This window comes from Mobula birostris, chromosome 3 (assembly GCF_030028105.1).
Source record: "Mobula birostris isolate sMobBir1 chromosome 3, sMobBir1.hap1, whole genome shotgun sequence".
In the NCBI taxonomy this organism is placed as follows: domain Eukaryota; kingdom Metazoa; phylum Chordata; class Chondrichthyes; order Myliobatiformes; family Myliobatidae; genus Mobula; species Mobula birostris.
Genome location: NC_092372.1, coordinates 87149669 through 87167303, shown reverse-complemented (window position 1 = coordinate 87167303; position 17635 = coordinate 87149669). Strand labels below are relative to the sequence as shown.

General features: G+C 40.5%; 1 protein-coding gene across 1 annotated transcript; it reads left to right on the top strand.

Moving 5' to 3' along the window:
• Positions 1-5152: 5152 nt before the first annotated feature.
• Positions 5153-14505, top strand: clrn2 (clarin 2). Its single transcript, XM_072251881.1, has 3 exons — positions 5153-5405; positions 11947-12126; positions 14008-14505. Exons 1-3 carry the CDS (start codon positions 5153-5155, stop codon positions 14271-14273), a joined length of 699 nt encoding a protein of 232 aa, XP_072107982.1. The 3' UTR covers positions 14274-14505.
• The last annotated feature ends 3130 nt before the right edge of the window (positions 14506-17635 follow it).

Sequence of the window (17635 nt, the reverse complement as noted above, 5' to 3'; positions counted from 1 at the left end):
CCTTCCAGCTGAGTGTCGACCATGATGTAGCTGGCCGTATAACACTCTGCGGGGTAGCCGACATGGGGGCATCCTTATCACAAGCCCCAGCCACTGCAGCTGATGCTGGGTGATCATGGCCTCAATACTTCTGCAGTTGGTCTTTACAAGTGTTTCAGTGTGAGGCACCCGCTCACGCCAGGTAATTCCCGGGACGCGCTGGAGGCAGCTTATGTGGAAGCGCTCCAAGGACCTGATGTGACAGCTGTAGGTTACCCAAGCTTCACAGCTATAAAGGATGGTGGTGACACAGACCACTTGGTATACGGCGACCTTTGTGGAGGAACAAAGGCTCCTGCTCTGAAAGACTCTATGCCGAAGTCTCCCAAAGGCATCTGATGCCTGTTTATTGCGGCTCTGGATGTCGCCGTCAATGCCGCTATCCTCAGAGAGAATGCTCCCCAGATATTTGAAAGATGGCACTACTGACAGCTTTTCATCACCAACAGTGAAGGCAGGTAGAGTGGGTGGGACACTGGTACTCCATTGGCAAACCACTTCTTTCTTGGTGGTATTGACAGTCAGCCCCATGCTGCTGTGGAATATGATCAGCTGAATCCCATGGGGTGAAAATCTGTGCATTAGAGAGGTCTACTGTCTATTGTGTGATAGGCAATGGAATCACACCTGCAGGTGGAAGAAGGCTGGATTGACAGATATCAGGCACAGCAAATCCCATCCATATAGAAGGCAATTAAACCATGTACCCTGACTTAGACGGAACCAGCAAAGCTATCAAATATTGTGAATATTTCTGGATTCTACAGTAACGCAAAGCTATTTATAGCAGTGAACTTCAAATCGAAAGCTTTGGGGATACCATATTCAGGTGTGGATGCTTTGAACGCTCAAAGCTGTGCTGAAAAGTTCTTCCAAATCCTTGCAAACACCAGACTACCGGAAAAGGCAAGCGGGTCAAATTGCCATCTTGTTATTGATTGAAATGCTGTATGTACCTGACCTTTTCTGTTAGGCTTGGTATTGTAAATATTGCTTTCTATTTTTCATCATAATATTTGTATACCCAAATATTTATTCCTGCTCCTTGTATTTTTCAACAAAAATATTTTATAGTGTAATTGTGTTTGTTGTTTAGTATGTTCTTATATTATTCAAATATGATATACATTATATTATTCTCATTCAAAATATTCATATGCCAAACTCTTTAATTAGGATTAGAATCAGGTTAATATCAGTGGCATATGTCGTGAAATTTGTTGTTTTGCAGCAGCAGCAATACACTGCAATATTTAATAATAAAAAACTACAAATTGCAATAAGGAAAAATATATATATATATATATATATATATATATATATATATATATAAATTAAATACTGTGACACACTCATGCAAGCCCCCACATCTCTGAAAGCTTCTGTAATTTCAGTCTCTGAGGCCAACATCAGGGCATCCTTCAAGAGGGTGAACCCACAAGATACCTGGCAACCCTGCCTGAGTATAAGTGATCAGTGCGGCCCAACAGGCTGGCATATTTACAGACATATTCAACCCTTTATTTGGTGATCTAAGGTCCCCTCCTGCTTCAAGAAGTCATCTGTTGTACAGGTGCCGAAGACTTGCCTTAATGACTACCACCCAGTAGGTTGGTGATGATCTGGATCCACTTCAATTTGCCTTCCACCACAACAGGTCAATAGCAGATGTGATTTCTCTGGCTCTTTGATCTACCCTGGACCATCTGGACAACAGGAACTCATAGAAAGGCTGCTGTTTATTTACTACAGTTCAACATTCCTTTCCAAACTTATTAACAAGCTTCAAGACCTGGGCCTCCATACCTCCCTGAACAAAAGGACCCTCAACTTCCTCATTGGTGGACCTCAATCAGTGAGAACTGGTAATATCTCTTCCTGGCTGATCATCTACATAATGGCACCTCAAGGCTGTGTGCTTAGCTCCCTGCTGTCGTCCCTCTACACCCATAACTGAGAGGCTAAGCACAGCTCCTGTGCCATTTACAAATTCACTGTTGTTGGACAAATCACAGATAGTGATGAATGCACGTACAGGAGTAAGATAGGACAGCTGCTTGAATGGTACACAAGCAGCAAACTGAAGAACTGATGGTTGACATCAGGAAGGGGAAGGAGGGCAAACATGCTCCGGTCTGCACTGGTCGATCAGCAGTGGAGAGCGTCAGCAGCTTTGAAATCCTCGATGTTAGCACGATCCTGAGCCCAGCACAGAGGTAAAAATCACACAACAGTCTCCAAACACCAAACATTCTAACAAACTTCTATAGTTAAACTGTTAAAAGTATCCTGCAAAGATTTATGGCACGGCAATAGCAATTTGAATGTGCAGGAGCTGCAGAGAGCAGTGTACTCTGCTCAAAATATTGTGGGGACATTCTCTCCTAAGTCATCTATACATAGCTACATAGAGCAGGAGGTGAAATCCCATACCAGCAGTTATGTCCCTTCAAGCATTCAGTTCTTAAACTGACCTACACAACCTTAATCACTATTAGCTTAGCAACACTATGACCACCTTAACCACTTTGCACTAAGCTGGACTGGATTTTGTGCTTTATGTGTATAACATTGCATAATTTATGCCGTTAATTTAATTTTTTTGTGAATGATGTGTATCTGATACTTCGTACCAGATACTCAAGTAAGATGTTTGTTGCACCTGGTCATATGACAATAAACTCAACCCAACTTTGACTTTTGATTTTATTAATATTAATCACACTTAGAATATTGAGAAGACCTGTGTTTTGCAAAAAGAGATCTTAATGGTAAGCAGGAGATTCCTGTTTAATTTAATTTTGTCAAGTGGTCTTCTTTGCAATCAATACTGAACCATGAAAAGTATCCAGATGGGGTACCTGGAAAAGTACTAAAATCTGGCTGGACTATTCACTGAGATCTTTAAACACTTGCTTCAGCAGTCTGAGGTACCCACTTGCTTCAAGCAGGCTTCAATTATATCGTATGGTGACATGAGAAATATGAATTGTGAAAATGACCCACAAGGAAGGTCTAGGAGATCACAGAGAAATCTGAAACTCAATATTGAAGATCAAGGACTGACAGATATCATGCAGAAAAGTAAGATGCTGTTTTTGATAGATCCCTACTAGACACATAGTTCATGTTCTACTACATCAGATGCACAATCACTGAAGTGGGGAGCGTACACCAAATTGTTACTCTATCCCTGAGTCATCACATGAATAATAGAGGTTTGTATTAGACACGTGTTCAGCCACAACTAATTAAAATTGCTCATGTTTACATCATATCGCACAGACAAGGTATAATAATTCCTTGCTCGAACAAGATAAAACACAATCAAAATTGATTGAGCAGAAATATCCTGATAATGGATAAATTTTCACCATAATTATGAATCCTTCAACTAATTTACCCCATAATTGTGTTGAAGTGTTTGGATTGTTTATGTGACTTCATTATAGCAAAGCTAGGAAGAAGACTTCCTATGTAGACCATTTTGCTAAAGTTATTATTCTTCTGATTCCTGTTTTATAATTCACAAAACAGGAATCAAAGATGAGATAGAATTGATTAAACAAAATAAATTATACCGGGGTACTTTATTCTCAATGCTGTCTTGTTGCAGTAGCTTCATTATTAATGTGCCAATAAGCATGGGATAGGAGGCTAGTGAGAGCTAAGCAGCACAGTAACCTTGGAGATGGTCACATGAGCAGCTTTAAGACTCCTCTTCTAATGAATCACCAACAGTGAGGTTGCTGGTTCACTTATTGTGTTTACTCGACAAGAATCAACTTTGCACAGGAAAAACCTTTGGCTATAGTAGCCCCAAAGGGTTTTATTAGCTCCACAGCATTTAATGAGGACATTACACTAAAATGAAGGTGGAATGTATTCATTGAGAAAGAAAATAGTGGTAAAGACCAACTTGAAAATCTTAGTTTTGGATTTCATGAGCAGTAAAATGTAAATTCTACAATAAGTAAGTATGTGAATTGTTTAACTTTTAGAAGAACTTGTTGATTGCATATAATTTTCATTTAAGCAAATGTATTCACAGGAGATAATTCCTTCTATATAAGCTGAAGAGAATAATGATCTGGACTGCAGAAGTCTCTATTATTTATAAGCAATTCTGCTTTCAGTTAGTTTGGTAACCAGTGGACATTTTACAAGGCAATGACATTTCTTTTCCGAAATCAGTCCAATGTAATAGGTTGATATGCAGTATTTTGAATTTTAATATCAACAAATAAATATTTTAGCATAATCTGAATCATTTACAATTTTGTACATCAAAGTCAATAGTAACGTCAAAAAAATATATGGAAATCTTAACATTATTGCCCTGCTGCTAAACAGTATTCTCATGAATATAAAGTTATAACATTGGCAAAAATTTAAGTTTTCCAGAAAGTATTATTTTGTGAATTATCAAGAACCTTTTTGTTGGAAAAGATGAATTTCATTTCAATTGAAGCAGAAAGTTCAGGAATAGCACATTGATATCATTCTATTTCTCTCCCAGCCTTTTCTTCGGCCTCAAATACCACTGAGTCCCATGTCTAGAAAACTGATATAAGGAAGTTTTTGATTTTGATTTACAACATTAAATGTTAGAACAAAAGTGCATTTCAGGAGTGGTTCCTTCCAATTTTTGTCTTTTTTTGGTTTTCTTTTTTACAGTCATGCCAATGTTCACAACATATTCTATTTTGGTGGAACAGACATCTACTGGAACTAAACTGGAACTGTCAATGAAGTGACAACTGTGAGATAAGCAATGGTTAGACCTTTTCATATTGATTGAGAGGAGCTAAACATGCATTTGGAGAAGCTGCGAAGATTATTAGGTTTTTTGAAAATTGCAATGTACTCAAAAGAAAATGTAAGCACTATCAAATGAATAACAACAACAGTAGGACTAATGAATCACTGGACAATATATGTCTGAGTTGCTTTAAATTACCTTATTACATCAGTGACGAATTGTAAAGCATCAAAATAGGTTTGCAGTAAGATTTAGCAGCAACTTTGCTTCAACTAGAACTGGAAGACTTCCGTGAGCCATTCACTTATTAAGAGAGTGACAGAGACCTGTATAAAAATTACATTTCATGTGATGCCTAACCTTCTGAAGAAAGCTCTGTTTTCTATATCTGCCATTGTAAGTTTTTTATCTGCAATCCTGCTTGCTGTGGCACTAGGAACGACACGATGGGTGACTGGTACCATTTTGTGCAAAACAGGGGCTGAAATAGTGAATGCTACAGATCCAGAAATGGCAAAGTTTATAGGACACCTTTACTATGGATTATTCCGAGGACGAAAAGTACGGAAGTGTGGTCTTGGAGGACGGTACTCTGAAATCACAAGTAATTATAGTGAATATTGGAAAATTATGTTACTGTGTTTAACTTGTTATTTAAATATACTCTGTGGCACACTCAGGTTTTATCCCTGGAACTCATAAATACAGGTCCTGATGAAAGTGATGAACTTTTCCCTCATTTGCAAACTATTCAGACCAAGATCGTTGTACAAATCTCCTACTGAGTCTCTTGACTTTTCTTAAATTGGCATTAAATTGGCAACCCAGTTGCTGGCTGTCATGTCTTTAAACAAGGCTGCCATATCTGAAGCTAGATTGAGGACACATATTCCTAGCAATTGGATTGCACCTGTTTTTGGCACATGTTTAGCATTATCTATAAATAAGCCCCCTCAAAAATAAAGGGGAAATTGCCCAAAAGCAAATCCACAAAAGCATGTGAGTATTTAATACTAGAAGTAGAATATAGTCTGGAAACAAATTTAGCACAACTACCAAATCTTTGGTGTACAGCAATCAGAGAAGGGTGTTGGCTCTTTAAGTAATATCCACCAATAGCAGCCAAACAAGAGTAAATGATAATATGGCTGTCAAAGGAGAAAGAAGTGCTGCAAGAAGGTGGAAAAGACATTCCAGATTCATCAGAGGACATTAAAGTCCCACTGAGCATGATCCTTTTCAGGAAGGAGGTCTCTGTCTGATGAGCCAGGACTTACCCTGATCATCTTTGGAAAAGCTTGGCAGGGGGTGGCTTGAGTTGCCTCCTCCAAGATGTGAATGTTGCCAGTCAATGTAAAAACTTCACAACCTCACAAAGGTGACAAGCTTGTGCAGGAAAGTGTGACACTTTGAAAGGTGGTGCTTCCTCAGGTCTTCTCCCTTGTGTACTTTGGAATAGGCAACTGGTCCAAAGACTTAAAGTGAACTTCACTTGGAGCTCCATGAGGAATGATTGAGTGTGAACTTAATTAGCTTGAAATATGGGCTCATTAATCATCTCCCTAACAATTTCTTGCTAATCTAAACAATATACTGAACAGTGCATTACTTTTAACTACATTGATTACAATAATGAATAAACGTTATTGATACCTGTGGCAGTCCAACATGTTAAAAGCTCTCAACCTCTGCTTGCACTTCCAAGTGTTGCTCTTTGAAGGAAAGTTATTTGTGCATTTTACCACTCATCAAGGAACATAGAGATATTGCAGCAAGCCAATAAAGTAGTTGGATCAGTGATTCATTCATTGATGAGATAAATGGACCTGCAAAGCTACATACGAAGTGGAAATGCATGATGATCTTGCACCTTGCTGATACATTATCTCATATCTCATGTCTGGTAATTGAGTCACTGTATTGGTGATAATGATTGGGAAATGAAGTATACCGTTTGCTGTCCTCTGAGGACTATTTTTTTGAAGCACTTCACAGATGGACTTATCTGTATCTCCTGCCTGAGCTCTCTAACTCAAACTGAGTGGCCTGCAGTGCCTATTGTGAAATGTCCAATGCAATATTGCCAATCATGTATCATTGAGGAGCCTGTTTAAAGAGGGAATAGCATCCAAAAACTGTAAAAAAAAAAGAAAATCCTTGTTAGTCATTTCATACTCTGTGAACTTTAATTTTCTGTATTTGGCTCTGAAGCTGCCCAATCACATCTCCCAATGTCAGGAGAGTATAACTTTAAGTAGCTAGAAAGGCAAGAACTTGCCATGAGGTTGTTCTACTTCCAACAAGCCTATTCCATGGCAGGAGTTGTATGAAGGTTTGGTTTGGATTTATGTTAGTAGAGTTAAAAATATGTTCTGTACGGCAAATTATGTCATTAGATACACTTCTGTCTGTGGGAAAATGTTCGGCAGGCTAATATGAATTTTGATCAGAAGTGTCCAGTCAGTTTCATCTGGAAATGATTACTAAGATAATATTTTTCTGAACTAAATTAATTTTGGATTGCATAGCACTTTAAAAGTTAGTGCTGGGTAATCTATTTTCGAGCTGTTAAGTGTTAACTCTGACATTTCTCAACTTGAAGACCACATATAAAAAGAATATTATAGTTCATTTTGCAAAAGAAATGACCTTTTCATGAGAGTTTATCTATAGCATGACTCATTTTCAATGAGAATTATGGAGTGGATCAAAATTTTATTAATATTTCAGTAGCAGGATGGTACAGAACTCGTTGAAATTGCAGTCATTCTTCATTTTCCAGTGTGCATTTTTCACAAATGGGATTTAGTCAAATACAAAAAAAATCAAAGGGGCAACTTGTTTTAAATCAGATCAGTTTTTGGATCATTTCATCTTACATTCAGTTTTATTGTGCCCAAGAAGAACAAGTGTCAGCACAAAATGTCAGTGGAATATACAACATGATAAAACAGCACACATTGCTATATGTAAATGGGAGTTCGTTTACATTAAAAAATAAACGGAACTTGAAGAGAGAATTACATTCTGGATGATAAATGACATATTTTTTTAAATTTCAAAATATACTTTATTCAAAAATAAATATATACAATAAACCATTCAATAACTTTCCATCCTTTACATACCTTTCCATTATACTCAGTAAATATCCGTATTTATAGCCACCCACGTGGCACTCCAGTAGTTCAGCTTAGCATATCATTGTTGAGGGGTATACTCCCCGCCCACCGACCCCTCCCACTCCCACGGGTGGAGAAACCTATACTGTGGTCCTTCCCCACCGGGCCCTTGCGGTAGCTGCACCAAGTTTCAGTGCGTCCCTCAGCACGTACTCCTGCAGCCGAGAATGTGCCAGTCGGCAGCATTCTCCCACGGACATCTCCATGTGCCGGTAGATCATCAAGTTTCGGGCTGACCAAAGAGCGTCTTTCACCGAGTTGATGATCTGCCAGCAGCACCGGATGTTGGTCTCCGTGTGTGTTCCCGGGAACAGCCCGTAGATCAGAGAGTCCTCTGTTATGCAGCTGCTGGGGATAAAACGTGACACTAGCCCGTCCATCCTCCTCCACACCCTCTTTGCGAACTGGCAGTGTGCAAAGAGGTGGGTCACAGACTCCTCCTCACTGCAGTCCTCCCGTGGGCAGTGGGGTGCGGAGACGACATTCCGGGCGTACAGGAGGGCTCTGACTGGGAGGGCCCCTCTCACCGCCAGCCAGACGAGGTCTTGGTGCCTGTTGGTGAGATCTGGCGATGAGGCATTTTGCCAGATGAACTGGACAGTCTGCTCAGGGAACCACCCCACTGTGTCCATCACGTCCTTCTCCTGCAGTGCCTGCAGGACACTTCGTGCCAACCACTGCCTGATGGCCCTGTGGTCAAAGGCGTTCTCCTGGAAGAACTTTGCTATGTAGGACAGGTATGCCGGCAACGACCAGCTGACTGGGGCGTTGCGCGGGAGTGGGGCCAGACCCATCCTTCGTAGCCAGGGCGACAAGTAGAACCTGGGCACTTAGTGGTACTTGGTGCCCACATACCTGGGCTCTACACACAACCTGATGCAGCCACATACGAAGCTGGCCATCAGGGTGAGGGCAACATTGGGGACGTTCTTGCCCCTGTTGTCCAGGGACTTGTGCATGACAGTCCGTCTCACCCACTCCATCTTGGATCCCCAGACGAATCTGAAGACAGCCCGGGTGATTTCCGAGCTGTAGGAGCGGGGGATGGGCCAGACCTGCGCCAAGTACAGCAGCCCTGAGAGCACCTCACACCTGATGACCAGGTTCTTGCCCGTTATCGACAGGGAGCGCCCTCCCCACAGTCCCAGTTTCTGTTTCACCTTGGTAGTCCGCTCCTGCCAGTTCTTGTTGCACGCCTCAGCCCCTCCGAACCAGATCCCCAACACCTTCACGTGGTCAGACCTGATGGTGAAGGGGATGCTGGATCGGTCGGGCCAGTTGCCGAAGAGCATGGCTTCGCTCTTCGTGTGGTTGACCCTGGCCCCCGACGCTAGCTCGAACTGTTCGCAGGTGCCAATCAACCTGCGAACTGACCTCGGATCAGAGCAGAAGACGGTGACGTCGTCCATGTACAGGGAGGTTTTCACTTGGGTCCCTCCACTGCCTGGCAGCGTCACCTCTCTTATGCCCTCATCCCTCCTGATGGCTTCCGCAAAGGGTTCTATGCAGCAGACAAACAAGACAGGGGAGAGGGGACAGCCCTGCCTGACTCCAGACCTGATGGGGAAGCTGTCTGTTTCCCACCCGTTGACCTGCACTGCACTACGGATGTCTGTGTAGAGCAGTCTAATCCAATTCCGGATTCCCTCCCCAAATCCCATTTTGGAGAGCACGTCCGCCATGTACGTGTGCGATATCCTGTCGAAGGCTTTCTCCTGGTCCAAGCTGACCAGGCAGGCGTCCACCCCCCTGTCCTGCACGTAGGCGATGGTGTTCCTCAGCAGCGCGAGGCTGTCTGAGATCTTCCTGCCCGGTACAGCACAGGTTTGGTCCGGGTGGATCACCTGTCCCAGAGCAGACTTGACCCTGTTGGCGATAGCCTTGGACAGGATCTTGTAGTCCACATTCAGGAGAGAGATGGGTCTCCAATTTCTAATGTCCTCCCTTTCCCCCTTCTGCTTGTAGATGAGGGTGATGATGCCTTTCCTCATGGACTCAGACATACTGCCGGCCAGAAGCATAGCGTTGTACACTTCCAGCAGGTCTGGGCCCATCCAGTTCCACAGAGCCGAGTACAACTCAGCCGGTAAGCCGTCGCTTCCGGGAGTCTTACCCGACCCAAAGGAACGGATGGAGCCTGTCAGCTCGTCCAGGGTCAGTGGCTGATCCAGACTCTCCCGCTTGCTGTCGTCTAAGACCTGCATGATAGACGTCAGGAAGTTGCGGGAGGCTGTGGATTCTGTGGCCTTTTCTGTGACCGGCATAGAAGGACTTGCAGATCCTCAGTATGTCAGTCTGCGAGGACGCGACTGAAACTTATTGAGCATATAAATCCTATGAAGCTTGTAGAAGAACTAGCTGCCTTTTGAAGCAAAACTTATTCTTCACACTTGTAAGCATCTCTAAAATTTTAAACGTTTTATTGTCTTTACTACTTGAATGGTAATTCGGAAGATAGGTAAGTAAACCTAATAACTGTACTGTGAAGACGAGAATCTACCCATATACCAATCTTATCTAAAATAAACAACATCAATGCCTGTGTGATTGGATTATATTGAAGTGCCTGGCTGCCACCTTCCATCATGTTGGCTGAAGTTTACAAGATATCGATCAGCCAATCTGATATAGGAAATAACTGCATGACTTAAGTAGGGGGTAGTGCTAACAGGTAGAAAATAATGGCAGATCAGAATAAGAAAGGTATGTTGATCTTGTAAAATTCATTGCAGATGCTCAATCCTTCCTCATTCAATCCTGTTTGGGTGGAATGCTGCTGCTGGACTGGGAGCACCATTAAGAAGTTTCATTGCTCCAGAACTCATCACACAGATGAGGCCACTTGGTCCATCACACATGTGTAGGTGCAATGAGTAAGAATAACTTGAAGCACCCAGCACTCAGTGGGAGTCTAGGAGTCCTATGCAATATCTTGTTGAGACTGTAAGCACATAAGGTGATATCAAAAAAAGGTAAAAAGAAAAAGATATAACAATTTTCAAACTGGAGATAAAATAGCATTGGGCTTTTTTAGAGTTAAGATAAATGAAAACTAAGACTGTCATGCACAATAACAAACTCTCTAACTAAATGACACAGTTAAATTTGGAGGTAAACTGAATATGCAGTTCTGCTATAATTTTCTTCACAATGAACAGTAAAAATGTGCAACAGTTTACTAGCAGGTGAATGATATAGATAAATTTAAAATGTAACCTGATTAATTGAAGATGTGCAGAAGTGGAAATAAAAGTCTCAGAAATGATGTTGAGAATATTAACAATTAAGATACTTATAGGCTTTCCTCTACCATAATTTTAAAGAGTAATAATAGTGCTGATAAAATGGATAAAAGAATGTCATGTAAAGTCATGTTACAGCAGTATACGGTAAATTATGTGCATATCGTGTGCCTATAATTTAATAATCAGCCAATGGGACTATGATGATTTCCCAGAAAAATACCGAGTTGTCAAAGATGACAGTAATGTGAAATTGGTTTTGTGCAGGTCTCTATGTCTGAACTCCGTGCACACATGTAAATGCATGAAATTCAAAATAAATCACCAGTCCTTCCCAATATTTTTCCCCAAGGTATCTGCCGATACATTGCAGCCAATAATTCTCTCTTGCATTACAGAGCCTTCCAGTTTAAGCACTGGCCCAGTTAAGAGCAATTAATTCAGTTAAGCCAGATCTGCAGTTGCCTTGTTCTAGATCACATGTCACTACTTTTTGGATAAACTCATTGATCTATTAGATAAAAAAATATATACATTGATAAAATTATTCCAGATATGAAAATAATTGTCATGGGAAAGTAGCATCACTGTGGACAACTAAACTTAATTTGAAAATTCAGATTTGTCATTATTGTTAATCAGTTTTACATATGCATTAATATGAATCCTTTTCCAGAAACATGCATGCTTTTGTTATAATATTTTTAATCTATATTTTCAGTTTTTCCACAGTTGGTGAAAACATTGAATACTGCTGTTCACATTTTGGTTATATTGTTTATCTGCCTAGCAATTGCATTTGCTATGGTTAGTTTTGGATTTTGTATTTACAATGCAGTGAAAATCCCTTACCAAGCCATGAAAGGATCAATGGGCATCCACCTCTGGAATTTGTTTGCAAGTAAGTGTATTGAACACAATATTTAACTCAGTGTTCCTTTCCTGTTTTCAAATAAAGGGATATGTATGATATTAAATAGTTGAAACATAATTAGTGCTACTTATACTACAGTAATTTAAAACTTTGGATAATGGTATGCTTTGTTACAAGCTTCCAGTTTCAATAATCTTTGGAAGTGAATGCTTGTTACAAAGCATACCATTATCCAAAGTTTTTAAATCCAAAGTACATAAATAAATTGGGCTGTTGCTGTTCTGTTCTAACTTTATATGATCATCAATAATCAAATGAAGGAAATGGACAATTGATTTTGTGGGTCAAAATCCTGATCAGTCAACTGTCCAGTTTCTCCCACGGATGCTGCCTGAACTTCTGATTTCCTCAATTTCTTTGATTCCAGTTCCAGCATCTGCAGTCTCCTGTTGTCTCCAATCATTAGCTGAAGTAATTTTAATGCCTCAAATTAATATTCCACATATTTGAAAGGAAAATAGACTTTTCTCTTGATAACATGTAACATTTATGTTTTTGCTGCTCATGACTCTTAACCATCATGACATTAATATTTTGTTGCTTTATATTGTGATTATTTCACATGCACAAGTTGGGCCAAAGGGTATGTTTACATGCTGTATGACTGTATTTCAATATTTTCCATCTGCAGAAACGTTACATTGTTACACAGTTTTTAATCTAAATTGTTTAATATCTCACATATCCCTTTAGTAAATAGTTTTATTTATAAATTAATAATTTAAGAAGAGTTAGCTGTACATCCTACAAAAGAAATATCTATTTTTTTTCTTGCTAACATTAATGCTGAGATTACATAATGTCTGTTATTTTAGCTCTTTGTAATTATAAAAATTCCTTACAAGGTATCAATAGTGCTACCATCATAGTAGATAGCTTTGGTAAAGCTCCCTGATTCTGCATTGAACCAATGTCACTTTAAAAATACTTCCTTTGCATACTCATATATACCTTAAAGGTATACTAAAGAAATCAGAAACTATGTGCATCATGTGTTAAATATTTTTTGAGAGATGACTTCAGCAGTACTTCAGATTGATGTCTGTCCCTCACACGTCAGTAATTAGGTTTTTCCAGGTGGCAAGGAGTAATAGGTGAATTTTAGAAAAATTGGAGAATTATTGGCCATGGGGAACTGTTATAAAAAAGTAGTGGAGGTTTGTGTAGATCAGTCATGATCTTATTGCATAATGGGGCAGGCTTGGGTTGCCAGATGAATTACTCCTGTTCCTATTATCATCTGTTGCTTATATAATATAAATTTGTGTCTCATCCAACTATTATTGGGTACAATACAACAATATATCTAGGCAGAAACAAATCTCTCCAATCAGAAGCATAATAAACTATTATTTAATTAACTCACTCTTGCCTAGCAGAGAAGTTATACGTTGTAGTTGTTAGGATTCTGTTGAGACTGATAGTTCTTTCTTGAAAGCATTAACTCCATGCCATCTGTTGGGTTTGACATGATGCTTCCTCTATGTCTTCATACCAAATGGTTATTTGCAATGCATGAATTCATCATCCATTCACCTCTACATTCTGATATTTGTATGTACACACCTCTATTAGAAATTACTTGATCATGGACTGACATAGGAGCATGATTGAATTCAGCACCTTAATCAATGTTGCATCAAGGTCCATTGCAGTACAGCAGTCACCCATCCAGTTAACATCATCTAAATCTCCATCTTTATTCTGTTTGTAAGTCATCTTCTCATTGACTAAAACTGGCTGAGGCATGAGCAGAGCCAAATTAAAAGCTTTAGATGAGGCAAATCTATAGACAGGGAAGTGTGCTATATTATTCTATCTTGGAATTGCAATGTTTTCCTTCCACAGGTCTATGTGGATTGTTTGCAATTGTTTGTTTCTTTGCTGCCGTGAAACTTCACCACCACACAGAACGAGTCGCCAATTTTCGTGAGCAAGTCTTTAAGTTTGTTATACTTCAGGAATACTTCGACTCTTCCTTCTGGATTTGTGTGGCAAGTCCTGTGGTACATGTGGTGAATATTCTAATTGTGTGCATCAGTGGAGTACAATTCCCCACATTGAAGACCAAGTCAGAGGAAGCAAATGTGACAGCTGAAGACCTGATGTACTAGTATTGGTATCATGCAGGAACATATAATTGGAAAATTTCACCTGTAATGAAGTACTTCCAAAAGCCAAATACATCTTGTTTATCTTGTGACAAACAATTCATATCTGGTGTAATATTGGAGGAGCCCTTAAAACTAACATTAAATGTATTTTGTCTCGATAGAGCTACACACAAGTTGTTTTTTTATGTACAAAGTGTAAATATTTAATAGTAAAACATGTATTTTCTTCATCCAGCCAGTTATTATTCAAAATCTTCATTTGCTTTGATATGTATTTTAAAACTTTTTTTCATATGCTTGTGAAAATGTGTTGGATGTTTGACAAAACTACATAACTGTCATCACTGAGAATAAAATAAAATAACTGGACACGTTGCCGCTGTCACCTTGCCTCTCTCGTCTGTCATGAGCAGGGCTGGTGCCGATGGTCTCATCTCAAAGGTCTCCCTTATCTAGGTTGACTACATACCACCACAGTCTTTCTTGCCTGGATGTTACTGCACCTTCTATGCTCCCTCCTTTTTGTCCTGTACAGGACAACACTAACCTTACTGAATTCCAAAGCGTGTAGTTTCTGAAACTCCGTGACAGTTGCATCAGGGACAGTTGGCTGTTGATGTCAGGGATGTACTGTACGTACAACACTTCTGGTTAATAGCGGCACAAGTACCACCTCTCTTGGGTAACAAGAAGTCCAGCACTAGCTGGTTTTGAAGGACTGCAGTGTGGATTGCCTGTATTTTGGCAGCAATGTCATTGGTGACCTCGTTCATACCATAAGGCACTAAGGCTGTATCATTAGCCAATTTCCTCATTGCTGAAACCATACTAATGCTCTTGTGAGTCAGTTTCCAGAACCCCAGAACAGGAACAGTACAATCCAGAAGTACTCAGACACCATAGCCCTTCAATGGCTGCCCACACAGCATGATGTAGAGAGAGTAGGAATGTGATACATCTGTGGTACTACATAAGCCAGATAACAACAACCTCACCACAGCTTTGCTTCAGGCCAAAGATCCCATTATAGGAGAGGTACTCCGGCAGCCATTGATAGGCCTGATAGCCACATATCTAGTAATTACCATTGACAAGATTCAGAGTGTCACCGATAGTATTGACATTGCATGTATTGTTACCTAAGTCTAGTCCTGTCCCTTGATGGCTACAGTAACATACTTCACCCCTATTGCCATGAACCAGCTTCAGAGCAGAGCATTGATATCAACTGTCAAAACAGTTCCAAGAATCATTCCTATGGCAGTGCAGTCCCCTGCTTCCTTTACAGTCATAGTTGTGGGATCAAAGCAACACACACTGGTAAGTCACCTTCTGAATATGTAGGTCCTCAGCAGCATACCCAACAACTTGACCAATTAGCACATCATGCATATTCATAGCTAAGATAAAGTGTTCAGAGTGTTGGTGTCATGAGGTAGTTCAGAAAACAAATGCACAGACTGTCCAAAACACAACACGTGTTGATCATTCAAGGTGGTCAAATTCAATTCATTAGTCCTTACCATCAAGGTTCTTCTGACCATCCGATCCCTGGTCTGGTGGCACCGCTGGCCTAATGTGTGAGGTATGTATCCACATTGGACCCTTAGAGTGGTGTACGTGGTCAGCAACACTAGGAATGGACCTCCCCAGCGGGGTTCCAGGAAGTTCATTCGTCAGTAGGCTCTCACCAGTACCCAATCTCCCATCCAGTAGGAGTGGCACCCTGCAGATCTTCTGGGCTTCAGGTACCTGTTGATGGGAACTGTTAAGAACTTGTGTTAGTGCTATACAATAATGCAACATGCTTTCACTCATAGTGTGGATGAGCATCTGTGTAATTAAAAAGGGCAGAGCGACTGACAAGCTCATAGGATGTTCCAAAATATTTCACATGGAGATTGGCCTGTTACACAGTTTGGAGTGAAGCACCTTGTCGTAAGAGCCAGTGAAAGCATCTGTAGCCACGTTAGCTTGGTCTCATCACACAATTTAGCTAACCTGCATTTCACGGCTGTCTCATTAAATTGATAGTGGTAAGAGCAGGTGAAATAGTGTTTATAGTACAAGGCTTTGTCAACTCCTATATAGCTTTACCAGTAGAATGAGGACCGCCATCACTTGAGATTTTCTTAGAGATTCCAAACATAGGAATAGTTTCTGGTAATCAGAGATTCAGTAAGTTACAGCATCATTTCTCTGAGTTTGATAAACTTCTACCCATGGAGATATCAAAAATGATAGAAAGTACATAATCATAACCCATTATTTTAGGTAACTGAATAAGGTCCATTTGGAGATCCTCAAATAACCCCCTGGGGGAGGTTGCAGCACTGGCAGATACTGGCAGTGTCTTTCGGGATTATGTCTCTGGCAGATCATACAGTTGCTGTTACGTTTCTTGCTATGGTCAAGAATCTCTCAATTTCAATTATACCCATTATCCTTTATAGTCTCTCTTGCACATAAAGTCCTTTAGTCCATAAGGTCTTTTCAGCCACTGATGCCTCATGCTGTAATTGTACTAGTTTGTCAAAGAATTTAGAAAGTATTGGCAGCCTGATCACTCTGGATGCTAATACTGCTCCTGCCTTAGCAAAGGAATCAGCTCGTTTGTTCCTTCTAGCTCTTTCATCATTCCCAGTACTATGAGCCACATAGTCTATAACAATGAACTGAAGTAACTCATTAAAAATTCTTACTCCAGTGGTGGGCAAGTTGTTGGAGAGGATCCTGAGAGGCAGGATTTATGAGCATTTATGAGTAGCTGATTAGGAATAGTCAGCATGGCTTTGTCAAGGGCAAAACAAAACTTACGAGCCTGATTGAATTCTTTGAGAATGTAACAGAATATATTGATGAAGGTAGAGCAGTAGATGTAGTGTAAATGGATTTCAGTAAGGAATTTGATAATGTTCCCCATGCAAGGTTCATTCAGGAAGTAAGGAGGCATGGAATCCAAGGAGACCTTGCTTCATGGATCTAGAATTAGCTTTCCCACGGAAGGCAAAGGGTAGTTGTAGATGGTTTGTATTCTGCATGGAGGACTCGCATATATGTTACAGTTACAGAACCTGTAAGAGGTTACAGCTCGACATCGATAGGGTGCAGAACTGGGCTGAGAAGTGGTAGAGTTCAACCCAAATAAGTGTGAAGTGGTTCATTTTGGTAGGTCAAACTTGAAGACAGAATATAATGTCAATGGTAAGACTCTTGGTAGTGTGGAGGATCAGCGAGATCTTGGGGTCCAAGTCCATAGGACATTCAAAACTGCTGCGCAGGTTGACAGCGTTGTTAAGAGGGCGTGTGGTGTGATGGCCTTCACCAACCATGGAATTGAGTTCAAGAGCCGTGAGGTAATG